We start from the raw sequence: 18,817 nt of genomic DNA on the forward strand, positions 1-18,817 counted from the left end.
GGCTTAAATTTTATCTTGAGCTTTGAAAATGCTTTGAGGCAGTCGGTCTGAGTATTGAGCTGTTGGAATATCACAAACTCACATTTACATTCATCCTTAGTATGTCTGTTGACATTGGGCAGACAGCCAAGAAATACAAACACTGAAGCAGTGTGTTACCTCTCGTGGTAAAGAGTGTAGCTTCTGCGAGGAGGCGGAGAGCATTCACCCTGTGTGAACTTGTAAGATACGATTGAAAAGTGTTTAGAACGGCCTCCCGGCCCCCTCCAGCAGACACGCCCACTGGGCCCGTGCCAAAGTGTTGTCCGGAACCGCCTCCTGATAGAATCCATCCTTGGCTCACTTCTCTCCTTCCTTGGCTCACTTCTCTCCTTCATCAAGATTAGAGTTGCAGATCTGCTCGGATTGTCAAGCCGCACCCTCGTGCTCAGTACCAAGGACCAAAGCGAGCCCTGAACTCGAGTGCAACCTCACATACAATATCTGGTCATCTAGCATTGGCCGGGGTTTAACAGACAACCCTTGTTACTGTAACCTGCTTAATGGAAATGATCGGTATTCCTAGTCTTTGGAAAAACTCAATAATAATCACTGTCAGGCTGTGAAGCTTTGGCTGTAATCTGTGAATCGGGTTTATTAAAACGTAAAAGTTCAACAGCTGAAAGTTGAAACAGCTGGTTTCATTAACTTTTTAAAATTTGTTCTCGGGATATGGCCGATGCTGGTAAACCCCTAGTTATCCTGAACAATGACGGACAGGTAAAGACCCACTGGTCCACCCAGCCTGTCTCACATAACTGCGATGCCTTGTGCTTCACAATATACCCACCCCACCCGCAGCAGGTGGTGAGCTTTCGAGGATGATTATTTCTACAACTGAGTGGCTTCTAAGCCATTTCAAAGGACATTGAGTCAATCATGCAGCATGGACTCGAGTCACACGTAGGCCAGACCTTCCTAAAGGACTTGAGTGGACCAGAAAGATCAGCAATGTTCACTGTCACACCCACAAATTACTAGATTCGTTGAATTTAACTTCACAACTTGCCCTGGTGGGATTTGAGCACATGACCCTCGAGTTACTAGTAACCTGCTACGGATGGCCCAGGCGTGGACACTCTACGGTGCTTTGCGGTTCACCCCAAGTGATCAAAAATCACTGCACAGATATGGCTATTGAAGTCTCCCAGAGTGACCTTGAGCAGGACACTTGGTATACATTTAAATAATAGCTTGACAGATGTTAGTGTTCAGATATTAGACTTCTTTCATCAGCAGGCCCTGTGAGATCGCACATGAGTTTAGAAGCTGATGGAGGACTCAATCTCACATTTTAGTGTCACTGAGTCACTCCTTGATTTATCTGGTCTGTCTTCCTTCTCTTTTCAGCCTTCATTGTGTCTTGTACTATGGGCGCTTACTGGATTCCTCAAATTAAGTAAAAAAGCAGTAGGTGATGTACTCTAAAGGAGCAGCAACAATCTCTCCAGTTGCCGGATCATGACCCAAGGCATGAAATGATTGTGCCTGGCAGTTGAACTTGATTAGTTGGATGAAAAGAACCTGAATAGTTTCCAGAAAACCTTTGATCGACAGTGAAAAGAAAACTTCCTGCAACAAGCGGCTCAGCCTGTAATTGGATAGGGACCACCCATCCTAAAGGCCTCACTGTAGGGGGATGTATCTCTGCTCTCGGTGGTGGGCTTGAAGGAAGCATCATTAATTTAAGTAAGTGTCTCCCACACCTTTATGACATGGTTTTAACATGGTGACCTGACTCTCCGGAGGTGAAGGGCAGTATCGGAGACTAGTCTTCTCAGCCCCAGTATGTACAGCTCATACCTCTAGGGGACAGAGTTTAAAAAAAGAGAAACAAGTTGGATGATTTTGATTGTAACATTTAAGATTTTTAATTTGCATTATTTACAAAAGCATATTTACAATGTCCCCATTCAGCAGTAATGATATTTAGCTAGCTTTAGTGATGATCACCAAAACACAGTGACAATCTCCATAAATAGCAGCTAATGCAGTGTTTTCAAGGTTTTGACAGTGCTTCACTAACTTCACCATTTGTGCTTTTAGACGATATCCAATGACAATATTAACACCAATACACAAGAAATAGACAATCACAAACAGTTTCTACACAGAAATCTCCATCAATCAAAGTGCAATGCAGTTTGAGAATATATTTCTAAGTTCTGAATAAACTCTGTTCATTTTTACAACCCTGGTTTCTGCTGGTTTCCTTTAGAGAGTAAGGCCTCATCTTCATTAGTGGCAAACATTCGGGTTCTCCTCAGCTCCATCAGCTTGTGTCTCTTTTGGTAATTCTATGAAATCAGAAACATGATGATTACTCCCAGTGTGATCGATTCAAGTTAATACAAGCCCAATAATAGACCAGCTGAATATAGGCTGTGAAGACCGGAGGCACATTGGGAAGTTTCTTTGAAAACAAATTCCTGATCATCATTCCTGTGGTTATGTTATGTTTTGGGTCTTTTTAATAATCTTACCCTAGAATATTTTGACTCTTCTTTCTTAGATCACTCTCTTGGGTGAGTCCCAACTCCCCCAAACCTTTTCAGTGTCTCTAATCTTGCCTTTTGGTATCACGCATGAGTAAATCAACAACAAACCCTGTTTAGTAATTGCATCACAGCAGAGCAGATCCCATTTAAAGTTTAAAATACAAAGCAATTTTATCAAATAAATAATGAACATGCAGGTTAATAATTGGTTGGGAGATGGGGAGTAGGGATAAAGAGAACATTCTCTGATTGGCCGGGCGTGATAAGTGATGTTCCCCAGGGATCTGTACTGAGGCTTCAGCTTTTCACCATATTTATGAAGGATTAGAGAGTTGTGTATCCAAGTTTGCTGATGACACTAATCTGCAACTGCCTGGTCCCATCTACACAACTTACTAAGTGACGGGCAGAAGTGTAGCAGATGGAATCCAATGTGGGGAAGTGTGAGGTCATCCACTGGGATCCAAGTAGACAAATCAATATATTTTCTTAACAGCAAGAGACTAAGAACTGTGGAGGAGCAAAGGGATTTGGGGGTCCAGATACACAATATTCCCAAGTTTAGAAGGTTGATCTAATTGAAGTGTTAAAAATGATAAAAGGATTCGATAGGGTAGATACAGAGAAACTATTTCCTTAGGTAGGCGATACCAGAACAAGGAGACACAATCTTAACAATAGAACCAGGCCGTTTAGGGTGAAATCAGGAGCACTTTTTCACACAATGGTGGAAACCTGGAATTCTCTTCCCGCAAAAGGCTGTGGATGCTGGGGGTCAATTGAAATTTTCCAGAGTGGGATGGACAGATTTTTTAGTAGGGAAGGATATCGAGGGATATGGATCAAAGGTGGTAAATACAGTTGAGGTACAGATCAGCCATGCTCTAATTGAATGGCGGAACAGGCTCGTGTCCCCGTGTACAGTACAGAATAAGACGTATATTACCTTTACTCCTGATAACACTGCCCCGTGCACGTTTGAGGGGCTGAATGGCCTGTTCAGGTTCCTATGAATAGTCTAACTGTTAAAATAGTTATATATTTACCTAACTCCATAGTTGGTAACATTTATAGAAGAATCACAACCCTAGGAGAAAATCTAAGCTTTTTTAAAAAAAACATTTATACAGTATTTCACTTTTTCAGGAGTTTTGACCCATAATGTCTAAGATTTTCAAACAGTCTCATGAGATTTTCCAACTGCGCACTCGACCAGAAACACAATTTTTTCATGAACTGGTAAAAAGAGTATTTGGAATATCTGATACCTCAAACAAATGGGAACTGACAGCCAAATACAAACTGAACCAAGGCCACACACACCTGCCAATTGTGCGCTGGTCCGCTTCGCAAATCTCTTACCACAAAAACAAACCTTCGGACATTGTATTGAGGCAAGCCTTACTCCAACTGGCTGTGAAACTCCTTGCATAATAACTGAGTTTCAAAGAGACAATCGCTAAATCAAAACTTAAGACAGAATAATACATGATTTTTGCCTCGTTTGTTTCTGATGATCGATACACTGGCTATTTCATAATAATTGTCACAGTAACTTGTTAGCCTTTTAAAATGTGAGTGTCTCTTATCAGGAGACCTTTAAATAACAATAGCAAGTTCAGTGAAACCTGTAAATTGACACCTTCGGGACTGGCATCAGCTGTCTTTTTTTGCAGATCTCCTTATTTTCAAAATGGTCATTGTATGGACTATAAAAACCTTCAGTAAAATTGTGGAGTTCTGCATCCGCAGCGACAGAGACCGCTCTCTCCCTGGGATCGAGCTGTGCAAGCATTCAATCGCAGAGATAGTGCCGTTTCTCTGCTGGGCACTCTGGGCAAGGGGCTCCTTATTCCATGAAAGCCGTTCCTTTCACAAAACACGCTGACCTGTGTGTCTTGTGTTTTAAGTTGTAAACGGGCTCAGTGCATTGAAGGCGGTCCAGAGTTTGTCATTTTTGAGTGCTGTGGTTTCAGAATGCCTCCTGTATATTTTACCAGGTAGGTTATTTGTGTCCGTCAATGAGGGGCCATTTTTTGGGAGTGTCCATTTATACAGGTTTCACTGTACTGACAACATCGATGGGGAACTGAACGAGAGCATTGAGAGAGCGTGCGGGTGAAAGAGCGAGAGTTAATGCACAGATATAATAACACAATTGCTGAAGCACTCTAGGCAATTGCTAGTTCTTGCACTGACGTTAGATGGGCAGCTCGTTGGCCAACCTTGTTCTCTTTGGGGAGACAGCGGAGTGCCATCATTTCTACCGTAGTGATATCCCGCACAAGCCACATACTATTGCATCAACACTGTTTGCGTTAACAAATAAGTTTGCCAAACACTGTGAAAGCAGTGTCCCGTTAATTTAGCTCATGCGTGGTGCCTGCTTCAGTCATTTCCCAGCTAGCTCTCCCACTGGGGTAGTTTTTTTTTATTCATTCATAGGATATGGGCGAGACCAGCATTTATTGCCCATCCCTAATTGCCCTCGAGAAGGTGGTGTTGAGCCGCCTTATACAACCGAGTGGCTTGCTAGGCCAGTTCAGAGGACAGTTAAGAGTCAAGCTCATTGCTGTGGGTCTGGAGTCACATATAGGCCAGACCAGGTAAGAGCAGCAGATTTCCTGTGAACCAGATGGGTTTTTACCACAATCCAGTAGTTTCATGGTCACCATTACTGATACCAGCTTTTTATTCTAGATTTATTTAGTTAATTGAACTTAAATTCCCCAACTGCCTGAACTCATGTCCAGGCCTCTGGATTACTAGTCCAGTAACAATCACTATGCTACTGTACCCTATCAACAATCTCGGGAGGTAGGTAAACTGCACAGGGTGGAGCTGAGCCAAGACAGCCCCAGGTTTTATGGGGCCTATGCTGAAGTAGCTGATCTCAAGTAGGGCGATAGTGGGGGTCCCCGTCTCCCTGGCCTTGAGAGGAGGGCTTTTGCTCCTAAGGCAGTGAGTGTTGAATGTGTGAGGACATTGGGTGAGAATAAGAGTGGGCTCGGCTGTCCAGCCCGACACTTGCAGTCTGGGCTCACACACCCAGCAGGGCCAGTTAGAAACAGGACTGGAGGACGACCGTCAGCCATGGATCTGAGCTGCAGGACCAGTCGGTGTTTTTAGGAGGGGAATTTTTCTTTAATATATAAGAAAACATTAGAAGTGAATAAAGTTACCTCTTGTAAGTGAATTTAGACAATTCCAGTCGTAAGGACTTGCTCCAGGTTAGCATCAGTTACATGACCGACTAAGGTACTCGATATATAAAGTTGCTGAAGGGGCTTTTTGGGGTTCAGCCCTGACCTGCATTCTAATCAGTCAATGCACAGAAGAGCTTCCCAGAGTTATTCAAAATCTCAGGGTAGAAACTAATGAGGAGGAGGGGGCGTTGGAGAGCGCAACCGCAGTGACTCTGGAGTCCGGGGAGAGGGAGAGACGATCGCGAGGATGGAGGAGTCGACGGTAGTGCGGCACTCTTGCTCCTCTGGTCTCCACAGGATTCCCCCCCACCCCCACTTTAAATGAAAACTAAACACCTTTCATTGGCGGCAGCAGCTCTGCTCATCAGAGGGGTCCTTACAGGCCCCGACTGAACATACGCAAGGGGCCGCTCAGGAGGCCGAGATTTGGGCCAGGTGAATTCAGCAGCAGCCTGAATGCAGGCGCAGGCCATCCCACTGCTAAATTCGTCAATGTTTCGCCTGTTTTATGCCCAAAACACAGTCGTAATGTAAACCAATTTCTACCCCATGGCCTCTTATTATGAAACCTCAGTGAAAGAGGCCCAAACATTTGGAACTTCAGGATTAAATCAAACTGTGATTGGCCATAATTATTTTATTGATGTCAAAAAAATCATTGTAAATTTTAATTATTCAATATATATTAGCAATTCTGTCTCTTTAATAAATAAGGAATCGTTGATAGATCTGAATATTTTATAATGTTCCCTTTTATTATTCAGTGCTCTTGGGGAAATATAAATTACACAATTACACAACACCTACTGTATTGTAATTATTGTCTGAGATAATGTCCCCCGAAAGGTGGTTACTTTTCTATGTGAACTTAGAGTTAACCCTTTGGGGACCATGCATCTCATTATGACCTGGGCCATCGGATTCAATTACTTCTCAATGTGTTACGGAAATTTCTTGTGATCTTGAACATATTAGCATCGAGAGGGAGGAGGTGCTAGCGGTTTTAGCAGGCCAAAAAGTGGATAAATCCCCAGGCCCGGACGAGATGTATCCCAGGCTGCTGTGGGAGGCAAAGGAGGAGATTGCAGGGGCTCTGACACAAATTTTCAGAACCTCTCTGGCCACAGGGGATGTACCAGAGGACTGGAGAACAGCTAATGTAGTACCATTATACAAGAAGGGTAGCAGGGATAAACCAGGGAATTACAGGCCAGTGAACCTAACATCTGTGGTAGGGAAATTATTGGAAAAAATTCTGAGGGACAAAATTAGTCTCCACTTGGAGAGGCAAGGATTAATCGGGGATAGTCAGCATGGCTTTGTCAAGGGTAAATCATGTCTGACAAATCTGATTGAATTTTTCGAGGGGGTGACTAGGGGGGTGGATGAGGGAAATGCTGTGGATGTGGTTTACATGGACTTCAGTAAAGCTTTTGACAAAGTCCCGCATAGGAGACTGGTCAAGAAGGTAAGAGCCCATGGGATCCAGGGTGCCTTGGCGCGTTGGATCCTAAACTGGCTGAGTGGCAGGAGGCAGAGGGTGATGGTCGAAGGTTGCTTTTGTGACTGGAAGCCTGTGTCCAGTGGGGTACCTCAGGGATCGGTGCTGGGTCCCTTGTTGTTTGTGATCTACATAAATGATTTGGATGAGAATGTAAAAGGTATGATCAGTAAGTTCGCAGATGACACGAAAATTGGTGGGGTGGTAAATTGCGAGGAGGAAAGCCTCAGGCTACAGGACGATATAAACAGGTTGGTCAGATGGGCGGAAAAGTGGCAAATGGAATTTAACCCTGAAAAGTGCGAGGTGATGCATTTTGGACGGACAAATAAGGCAAGGGAATACACAATGAGTGGTAGGACCCTAGGAAGTACAGAGGGTCAGAGGGAACTTGGTGTACATGTACATAGATCCCTGAAGGCAGCGGAACAGGTAGATAAGGTGGTTAAAAAGGCATATGGGATACTTGCCTTCATTAGCCGAGGCATAGAATATAAGAGCAGGGAGGTTATGATGGAGCTGTACAAAACGCTGGTGAGGCCACAGCTGGAGTACTGTGTGCAGTTCTGGTCGCCTCACTATAGGAAGGATGTGATTGCTTTGGAGAGGGTGCAGAGAAGATTCACCAGGATGTTACCTGGGATGGAGCGCCTCAGCTATGAAGAGAGACTGGACAGGCTGGGGTTGTTTTCCTTGGAGCAGAGAAGGCTGAGGGGGGACCTGATTGAGGTGTACAAAATGATGAGGGGCATAGATAGGGTAGATAAAGAGGAACTTTTCCCCTTAGTAGGGGGGTCAATAACAAGGGGGCATAGATTCAGGGTAAGGGGCAGGAGATTTAGAGGGGATTTGAGGAGGAACTTTTTCACCCAGAGGGTGGTTGGAATGTGGAACTCAATGCCTGGAAGGGTGGTAGAGGCAGGAACCCTCACAACTTTCAAGAAGCATTTGGATGAGCACTTGAAATGCCATTGCATACAAGGCTATGGACCAAATGCTGGAAAATGGGATTAGACTGGACAGGGATGGATGGGCGGCGCAGACACGATGGGCCGAAGGGCCTCTTTCTGTGCTGTAAAACTCTATGACTCTTTGCCTAACTGGGTCCCGGCGGGGGGGGACGGAGAGGAGAGAGGTGTTGTGCCAGCACCAGTGGAACTACAGGGGCGATTGTGATGCGCCACACCCAGCAGGGAAACCACACACACAGGGAAGTCTGATTCACCAACCCATGCTCCCTGGTCACCCTCACAGTTTACTGAAATGTGACCATGGTCTCATTCAGTTCATTTGCCATCATGCAGCTGGTACAGTTGCCAAGATCTGATGTGCGACTGACAGACGGACTAACCCCTGTTGAAAGCAGACAGCACAAAGCACTTAGACAGACAAAAGCAAGCAAATACAAAAATACCAACTTAATTAGACGTTAGTTTATAGAGCTGCAGAATTTTATAAACTAAATTTATTCCAGTTCCAAACTTACCTTCTTGTTAAACTGCTTCAACATTTATTTCTCCAGATCTTGCTGCAAAAAAGTTACATTAAAACACATCTAATTTTAGTCTAAGGAACAGCCTTTCATTTCAATTCCTAAGATTATTAAAATTGATCAAACATTTGCAATACGCGGGTGTACAAGAGCTAAATATGGGCTGCAAAGCGTCAGCCTGCACGCAGATAAAACTTAACATTGATACACCAGAAAATGCATTTGAATAACCGCAGGGATCAGTAACAACAGGCTAATGGTTGAAAAGTAAAATAGATTGAAAACAGCAGCACGATGTGATTATGGTCTGCAAGCCAATGGCTTCAATAGATGGAATTACCCTTTATTTTAAAATGATTTGAATAGTTGTTGATGCACTGTTGGTGCTTTGTGTAAATATATGTGTGTGTGTTTAGTAATGTCATGTGTTTGCTATCCCTCTCACAGGAGTGCCTTTTCCTTATTATTGTACTTGGATTTAACTTAATATTCTTTGATTCTGATGTGATTTTGCTTTCTGCCTGGTGCAACATGATTAAAAGCACAAAACAAAATGACTTGTTAAAAACTGTTTAACGCTCATTATCTACGCTGGCATCCTGCTATCTCTAATTGTATCTTTCCTTTTTACAAATGAGGGTGAATGTTGCGCGTGCCCACATGTCACGGTAACCCGTTTGATGCAACGGCCATTGACCGGCACAAAATCACAAGCAGCAGGCTCGCCATTTTCTGAGATGAGCTCATTGTACGAGGTACTGCATCGCCAGCCTTTCATCCCATTATCCCTTTATTTACTAGCTCCGTTCAGCTTTTCCCAGTTTTTTGTTACAAATTTATTTGAACTGTGCTGCATTTTTTCCCCCCATTCAATCATATTAAGCGGTTCTCCCACAGCTTTTAGTTCTGGTATGTCTCCACTGGTATTGTTTTGTGCTCCATTCTTCTGCATTTTTGAGGCAATTTTCCAATCCTTCGGCTTGCCTCATTCCCCATCCAATCATCTTTAGTTCGACCACACCTTCCCCATTACAGCAACCTTCCTTACCTCAGCAACATTGGGTCAAACCAATTTTCCCTCGTTATTTAAGTTGGCCGACAGCCTCATTCACTGTTCAATCATCCGCCAATACAACAGTAGGACACTGCTTCACTAATTTGCTCCTCACTGTAACACCACCATATTCAGCTGTGTTGACTTCCCTTTCCTCTCAAGTCATTGAACGTGTTGTCACCTCCCAAATCCGTGCCCATCTTTCCTGCAATTCCATGTTTGAATTCCTCCAATCAGGTTTCTGCCCTTACCACAGTACCGAAATAGCTCTCATCAAAGTCACAAATGACGTCTTTTGTGACTGTGACAAAGGTAACCTATCCCTCCTGAGTCATAGAGTAATACAGCACGGATAGAGGCCCTTCGGCCCATCGTGTCCGTGCCGGCCATCAAGCCCTGTCTAATCTAATCCCATATTCCAGCATTTGGCCCGTAGCCTTGTATGCTATGGCATTTCAAGTGCTCATCCAAATGCTTCTTAAATGTTGTGAGGGTTTCTGCCTCCACAACCCTTTCAGGCAGTGAGTTCCAGACTCCAACCACCCTCTGGGTGAAAAAGTTCTTTCTCAAATCCCCTCTAAACCTCCTGCCCTTTACCTTGAATCTATGCCCCCTAGTTATTGACCCCTCTACTAAGGGAAAAGCTCCTCAGCATCCATCCTATCTATGCCCCTCATAATTTTGTACACCTCAATCATGTCCCCCCTCAGCCTCCTCTGCTCCAAGGAAAACAAACCCAATCTGCCCAGTCTCTCTTCATAGCTGAAGCGCTCCAGCCCTAGTAACATCCTGGTGAACCTCCTCTGCACCCTCTCCAACGCGATCACATCCTTCCTGCAGTGTGGCGACCAGAACTGCACACAGTATTCCAGCTGTGGCCTAACCAGTGTTTTATACAGCTCCATCATAACCTCCTTGCTCTTATATTCAATGCCTCGGCTAATGAAGGCAAGTATCCCATATGCCTTTTTTACCACCTTATCCACCTGTTCCGCCGCCTTCAGGGATCTGTGTACTTGCACACCCAGATCCCTCTGACCCTCCGTCTTGCCTAGGGTCTTACCATTCATTGCGTATTCCCTTGCCTTGTTAGTCCCCCCAAAGTGCATCACCTCGCTCTTTTCCGGGTTAAATTCCATTTGCCACTGTTCCGCCCATCTGACCAACCCATCTATATCGTCCTGCAGACTGAGGCTACCCTCCTCGCTATTTACCACCCTACCAATTTTTGTATCATCCGCGAACTTACTGATCATACCTTTTACATTCATATCCAAGTCATTAATGTAGACCACAAACAGCAAGGGACCCAGCACCGATCCCTGTGGTACCCCACTGGCCACAGGCTTCCAGTCACAAAAACAACCTTCGACCATCACCCTCTGCCACTAAGCCAGTTTTGTATCCAATGTGCCAAGGCACCCTGGATTCCATGGGCTCTTACCTTCTTGACCAGTCTCCTGTGCGGGACTTTATCGAAGGCCTTACTGAAATCCATGTATACCACATCCACTGCGTTACCCTCATCCACACACCTAGTCACCCCCTCAAAAAATTCAATCAAATTAGTCAGACATGATCTTCCCTTGACAAAGCCATGTTGACTATCCCTGATTAATCCTTGCCTCTCCAAGTGGAGACAAATTTTGTCCCTCAGAATTTTTTCCAATAATTTTCCTACCACTGATGTTAGGCTCACTGGCCTGTAGTTCCCCGGTTTTTCCCTACTTCCCTTCTTGAATAATGGTACTACATTAGCGGTTCTCCAGTCCTCTGGCACATCCCCTGTGGCCAGAGAGGCCCTGAATATATGTGTTAGAGCCCCCGCAATCTCTTCCTTTGTCTCACACAGCAGCCTGGGATACATTTCATCCGGGCCTGGGGATTTATCCATTTTTAGGCCAGCTAAAACCGCCAATACCTCCTCCCTCTCGATGTTAATATGTTCGAGCATATCACAGTCCCCCCCGCCCTATTTCTATGTCTACATCGTCCTTCTCCATAGTGAAAACAGATGCAAAAAATTCATTTAGAACCCCTCCTACATCTTCCGGCTCCACACACAGATTGCCACTTTTGTCCCTAATGGGCCCTATTTTTTCCCTAGTTATCCTCTTACCCTTAATATACTTATAAAACATCTTAGGATTTTCCTTTATTTTGCTCGCCAGTGTTATTTCATGGCCCCTCCTTGATCTCCTAATTTCTTTTTTAAGTATCCCCCTGCACTTTTTGTACTCCTCTAGGGCTTCCTCCGTCTTTAGCCTTTTGTATCTGCCAAAAGCCCTCCTTTTTTTCCTAATCCATTCTCGTATATCCCCTGACATCCAAGGTTCCCTGTGGTTTTTGGAACCACCCTTGACCTTTACGGGAACATGTTGCCATTGTATGATCTCAATCTCCCTTCTGAAAGCCTCCCATTGCTCCGATGCTGATTTTCCTACAAGTAGCTGATCCCAGTCCATTTTGGCCAGATCCTGCCTTATCCTATTAAAATCGGCCTTCCCCCAATTTAGAACCTTTATTTCCGGCCCATCCATGTCCTTTTCCATGACCACCTTAAATCTTACCATATTATGGTCACTGTCACCAAAGTGCTCACCTACTAGCACTTTTTCCACTTGGCCAGCCACATTCCCTAGAATTAGGTCCAGTACCGCCCCCTCTCTTGTAGGACTTTCTACATGCTGGTTCAAAAAGCTCTCCTGGATGCACTTTAAGAATTCTACACCCTCTGAGCCTTTCACACTCTGACTATCCCAGTTAATATTGGGGAAGTTGAAATCCCCCATTATTATTACCCTATTATTTGCACATTTCCCTGAGATTTGCCTACATATCTGTTCCTCTATCTCCCCCTGACTGTTTGGAGGCCTATAGTACACTCCCAGCAAAGTGCTTGCCCCCTTTTTGTTTTTAAGCTCCACCCATATGGCCTCATTAGAGGAACCTGCTAATATATCATCCCTCCTTACTGCAGTAATTGACTCCTTAATTAATATTGCGACACCCCCTCCTCTTATACCTCCCCCTCTGTCTCGCCTGAAGATTCTGTACCCCGGAATATTGAGCTGCCAGTCTTGCCCCTCCCTCAACCATGTGTCCGTGATAGCAACAATATCATATTCCCATGTGTTTATCAACACCTTCAGTTCATCCACCTTATTTGCAAGACTCCTTGCATTAAAATAGATGCCATCCAGCCTTGCCCTTATATGTTTGCCCTGTCTACCAAGCTGACTTGTTTTTTTCTCTATAATTGGCAGCACATCACCCCCTATTTCAGCTCCCCTCTGTATCCCATCCCCCTGCCAAGTTAGTTTAAACCCCTTGTCTGCAGCCTTTGACACGGTTGACCACTCCATCCTTCTCCAACGCCTCTCCACCGTCGTCCAGCTGCGTGGGACTGCACTCGCCTGGTTCCATTCTTATCTATCTAATCGTAGCCAGAGAATCACCTGCAATGGCTTCTCTTCCTGCTCCCGTATCATTACCTCTAGTGTCCCCCAAGGATCTATTCTTGGCCCCCTCCAATTTCTCATCTACATGTTGCCTCTTGGCGAAAACACAGCGTCAGTTTCCACGTGTACGCTGACGACACCCAGCTCTACCTCACCACCACTTCTCTCGACCCCTCCACGGTCTCTAAATTGTCTGACTGCTTGTCCAACATCCAATTCTGGATGAGCAGAAATTTTCTCCAATTAAATATTGGGAAGACCGAAGCCATTGTTTTCGGACCCTGCCACAAACTCCATCCCTCTCCTTAACATCTGTCTGAGGCTGAACCACACTTCGCAACCTTGGTATCATATTTGACCCTGAAATGAGCTTCCAACCACATATCCGCAGCATACTCCCACCTCTGTAACATCGCCCATCTCCGCCCTTGCCTCAGCTCATCCACTGCTGAAACCCTCATCCATGCCTTTGTTACCTCTAGACTTGACTATTCCAACGCACTCCTGGCTGGCCTCCCACATTCTACCCTACGTAAACTTGAGGTCATCCAATACCCGGCTGCCCGTGTCCTAACTCGCACCAAGACCCGTTCGCCCATCACCCCCTGTGCTCGCTGAGCGACATTGGCTCCCGGTTGAGCAACGCCTCGATTTCAAAATTCTCATTCTTGTTTTCAAATCCCTCCACGGCCCCGCCCCTCCCTATTTCTGTAATCTCCTCCAGCCCCCCACCCCCCTCCCCAAGATATCTGCACTCCTCTAATTCTGCCCTCTTGAGCATCCCCGATTATAATCGCTCAGCCATTGGCTGTGCCTTCTGTTGCCTGGGTCCTAAGCTCTGGAATTCCCTGCCTAAACCTTTCAGCCTCGCTACCTCTCTCTCCTCCTTTAAGATGCTCCTTAAAACCGACCTCTTTGACCAATCTTTTGGCCACCTGCCCTAATTTATCCTTATGTGGCTCGGTGTCAAATTTTTTGTCTTTAATACTCCTGTGAGGCGCCCTGGGACATTTTACTACGTTAAAGGCGCTATACAAATACAAGTTGTTGTTGGTTACATGTAATCGAGATATTTTGTATGTGTGGAATGATGTTTAAAAACACAATAGTTAACATCCATTCTAAAGCATTCGAAGACTGTAGCACAACTGAAAATGATGTAAGAGGTTTATGGTGAAAAACTCCAGGCTAGCAACTGTCCACAGTTGATCCCAGTGACTGTGAACAGTAATGTTTTTATGAATGATTACAAGCAGCAATGATTTTCAGCTGCAGGAAAGGAGGAAGAAGAAAATGATGCATAATATATTTCAAAGATGCCAAGAAAATGTAGCAACACAACGCCAATGGCAGCCCCATTTTGATGCTGACACTGTAAGGTCACTGAGTCGCCTCCAAAGAATCTGAGACTCACCTAAAGAAATCGTTTTTGCAGGATGTCCAAAAGTCAGTGGTGTGGTCCGATGGATTGTGGCAATGTGATCACATGTTTTGCAATGAGCTGTGCTGTTCACCATGCTGCTTGGGAGGAGTTCCTGACATCTGCTGTCCATCCAGCAAAGGCTCAAACCTGCACTTTTCTAATAACCAACTAATGACCATCATCCTTGGAGGAGAGGGGGAGATAAGCAGGGTCTCGGGAGTTGAGGTCCCCCCCCAAGGTGATGAACTTGGCAGTGGAACTTTGGAACCAAGTCAGCTGTCCGTGCCAGACTCTACCCTGGTATCTGAGCTTGGCAACTCCAGGGCACCGTCGCTAATTGACCGGCCAGCCTGGATCACCAATGTAACCTGAAACAGTAGCTGGGATTCTTCCCACTCAACTCCAGATAACCCTGCAAACCAATGCCTAACTGGTAGAGTGGACCAGGCTGGATAAACAGCGGGAAGCTTACCAAAGTTGTGGACTCGTAAGCTGCACAGGTTCAGCTGGTTCAGCTCCAGCCGTACCTTTACGCACAGTTGAGCTCCCTACAGCTTGGGTTCGGTTATCTGTGCCTGAGCTCTCTGGACTTGGGTAAGTGGGTTACAAGTCAACAACAACAACTTGTATTCATATAGCACCTTTAACATAGTAAAATGGCCCAAGGCGCTTCACAGAAGGGTTATAAGACAATAAATTTGACATTGAGTCACACGAGATATTAGGGCAGGTGACCAAAAGCTTGGTCAAAGAGGTCGGTTTTAAGGAACGTATTAAATGAAGAAAGAGAGGTAACGAGGCGGAGAGGTTTAGGGAGGGAATTCCAGAGCTTAGGGCCCAGGCAGCTGAAGGCACGGCCGCCAATGGTGGAGCGATTATAATCAGGGATCCTCGAGGGCAGAATTAGAGGAGCGCAGATATCTCGGGGGATGGGTTTATTAGTTTATGGGATGTGGGCGTCACTGGCAAGGCCAGCATTTATTGCCCATCCCAAATTGCCCTCGAGAAGGTGGTGGTGAGCTGCCTTCTTGAACCACTGCAGTCCGTGTGGCGGAGGTACTCCCACAGTGCTGTTAGGGAGAGAGCTCCTGACCCAGTGACGATAAAGTATCAGCGATATACTTCTAAGCCAGGATGGTGTGTGACTTGAAGGGGAACTTGGAGGTGGTGGTGTTCCCATGTGCCTGCTGCCCGTGTCCTAGGTGGAAGAGGTCGCGGGTTTGGGAGTTGCTGCAGTGCATCTTGTAGATGGTACACACTGTAGTTGGAGGGGGGTTGTGGGGCTGAAGGAGATTACAGAGATAGGAAGGGGCGAGGCCATGGAGGGATTTCAAAACAAGGATGAGAATTTTGAAATCGAGATGTTGCTTAACCGGGAGCCAGCGAGTGATGGGTGAACGGGACTTGGTGCGAGTTAGGACACGGGCAGCCGAGTTTTGGATGACCTCAAATTTACGTAGGGTAGAATGTGGGAGGCCAGCCAGGAGTTGATGCAAGTTGTTGGGACTCCAGATAATAAGCAGAATTTGAATATTCCAACAGGCATGTATGGACAGATCTGACCAAATATGCTAACAGTTCTGAGCAGACAGAAAAACACTGAATTCGCAGCATGAATTCCTCCAATGGGGCTGAAATTGCGGGCTCCGTGAAGCTACGCCGTCGTAATCCATCTGAAATGCCCCGGAAGTTCCGGTAAAAACCGGAACTTGCGATCTGTCAAGGTACGCCGTGACAGATCATCCGAACCGCCTGAAAACTCAGTATTGCTGGTGCAGAGGTGGGCTATTTGCCCAACAACTGCCCACAAAGCATAGGTCCTGCTTTCATCAGCAGATGGGTATTTTATAAACCTCAAATTAAACATTTAAAAACCAACATTTGCAAATATTGGCCTGAATTAAGATGTTTAAAATTATTTATCAAAAAATTATTTTTTATTGAGGTTGGTGCAATGAAGGGACTTATGAATAAAATTGAAATTCAGTACATTTATAATTATTAGAATTCTGTAAATTGTATAATTATTAGGGGATTCCCTTTGTAAATGATTGCAATGGAATCCTGTGTGATTGCCAGGGATGCTTCCGAACCGCCTGTGTCGCTGGGACCCGTGAGCCTTTACACTGACGTACGCCTGTGTCGCTGGGACCCGTGGGCCTTTACACTGACGTACGCCGGTGTCGCTGGGACCCGCGGGCCTTTACACTGACGTACGCCTGTGTCGCTGGGACCCGCGGGCCTTTACACTGACGTCCGCCTGCGCCGCTGGGACCCACGGGCCTTTACACTGACGTACGCCTGCGTCGCTGGGACCCGCGGGCCTTTATGCTGACGTCCGCCTACAGGCCCAGGACTCCTCGCAGCCTGGGTGCCAGGACGTAGACTCCTAAAGGTTTCGCGGGGCGGGGCATACTCTGGAGGTCATTTCTAGCCCAATATGTTCCTAACATCCATCAAGAATGGTCAGAATGAACTAGTCAACACATTACAATTAAAATTCTTCGTTAATGACACTAGATTGTGTAATAAACACAGGAATAGCAGCCCTTCTATATCTTACTCCCTGCATTCAGTACAAACAGTTCTTAAGCTTGCATGGACTCGTATGCCCGAGTGCAAGATAACTTAATCAGGCCAACAAATGTGAAACTAGAAATGACTGCAGTTATTTCTAGTGAAAATATACAATAAGCGCTTCACAACTGTGACCTATTCTTTAGGACCGATAAGTGACAGTAGAGGATAAGAAGACATAATCCTTAGGTTTCGCTTTAGTACAGATTAGTACACAACTGAGGTTGAATTCATACATGTAATTCAATGAAGTGCCAGCAATTATTCAGCAGTCTAATTATCCAAACTTCCTCAACACCTTACATTTCTAACTTTGTCCAGTTCTGATGGAAGGTCACTGACCTGAAACGGGGAAATGTGAGGAAAAACTTTTTTACCCAGCGAGTGGCGAGGACCTGGAACTCGCTGCCGACGGAAGTGGTGGAAGCGGAGACACTCGATGTTTTCAAGGAGACTGGATAGGCACTTGAGGGAAATAAACTTGCAGGGCTACGGGGATAGAGCGGGGGAATGGGACTGACTGGATCGCTCCACAGAGAGTCGGCACGGACTCGATGGGCCGAATGGCCTCCTTCTGTGCCGTTATGACTATGAAACGTTAACTCTGTTTCTCTCTCCACAGATGCTGCCTGACCTGCTGAGTATTTCCAGCATTTTCTGTTTTTATTTCAGATTTCCAGCATCCGCAGTATTTTGCTTTTGTATTGGTGCTCAGCTGATGGAAGCTCTCTCCACTGTGTTACTGACTGGAGGGTTCTAGTTTTGTTTACTGGTTTGTGCTGGGTTACCTGATCTCCCCAAGTGTGCTACAAAGCTCAGGAAAGGGGGAAGAACAGAAATCAGCCAAAGCTCCAGCGATCACACGAGAAGCTGTTTCTGCGTTGAAATGTATTCCAGAATCGAGCATGTACAATGTAAAGAGGGGCATTCCAGAGTAACAGGTGCCAAGATAAACTTAGCTCCTTCTATTTGAAGCTGTTCATTGAATGATACAGCACAGCAGGAGGCCAGTCAGCCCATCGTGCCTGTGCCAGCTCTTTGAAAGAGCTCTCCGATTAGTCCCACTCCCCCTGCTCATTCTCCCTAGCCCAGCAAATGTTTCCTTACAATTTGCAATATTCAGTACAATGTAAATAGGATATTGATACCTGAAATTATCTTAATTAGATGCCCTTTTTCCTGTGTTCGCTACAACAACAACTTGTATTTATATAGCGCCTTTAACGTAGTAAAACATCCCAAGGCGTTTCACAGGAGTATTTTAAGACAAAAAATTTGACACCGATCCACAAAGATAAATTAGGACAGGTGACCAAAAGCTTGGTCAAAGAGGTAGGTTTTAAGGAGCATCTTAAAGGAGGAGAGAGGGGTTTAGGGAGGGAATTCCAGAGCTTAGGGCCCAGGCAACAGAAGGCACGGCCGCCAATGGTGGAGCGATTATAATCAGGGATGCTCAGGAGGACAGAATTAGAGGAGCGCAGATATCTCGGGGGGGGGGGGGGGGGGGTTGTGGGGCTGAAGGAGATTACAGAGATAGGGAGGGGCGAGGCCATGGAGGGATTTGAA

The 18,817-nt window shown here is 45.6% G+C and overlaps 1 protein-coding gene across 10 annotated transcripts in view; it reads right to left on the bottom strand.

The window, feature by feature from the left end:
- Positions 1–1,885: 1,885 nt before the first annotated feature.
- Positions 1,886–18,817, bottom strand: part of rap1gapa (RAP1 GTPase activating protein a) — a 226,769-nt gene continuing 209,837 nt past the window's right edge. For 8 of the 10 annotated variants that reach the window (XM_085967527.1, XM_085967528.1, XM_085967531.1 and 5 more), the window contains one exon: positions 1,886–2,336. In XM_085967527.1, the coding sequence (XP_085823653.1) occupies positions 2,226–2,336 (111 nt within the window). In that variant the 3' untranslated portion in view covers positions 1,886–2,225. Of the gene's footprint in view, positions 2,337–3,483; positions 3,560–8,730; positions 8,773–18,817 lie in introns of all 10 variants that reach the window. The other 2 variants (XR_015073588.1, XM_085967530.1) reach the window with 2 other exon arrangements.

This window comes from Somniosus microcephalus, chromosome 25, assembly GCF_052327205.1.
Source record: "Somniosus microcephalus isolate GS21.2 chromosome 25, FLI_Smic_1.0, whole genome shotgun sequence".
Taxonomy (NCBI): Eukaryota; Metazoa; Chordata; class Chondrichthyes; order Squaliformes; family Somniosidae; genus Somniosus; species Somniosus microcephalus.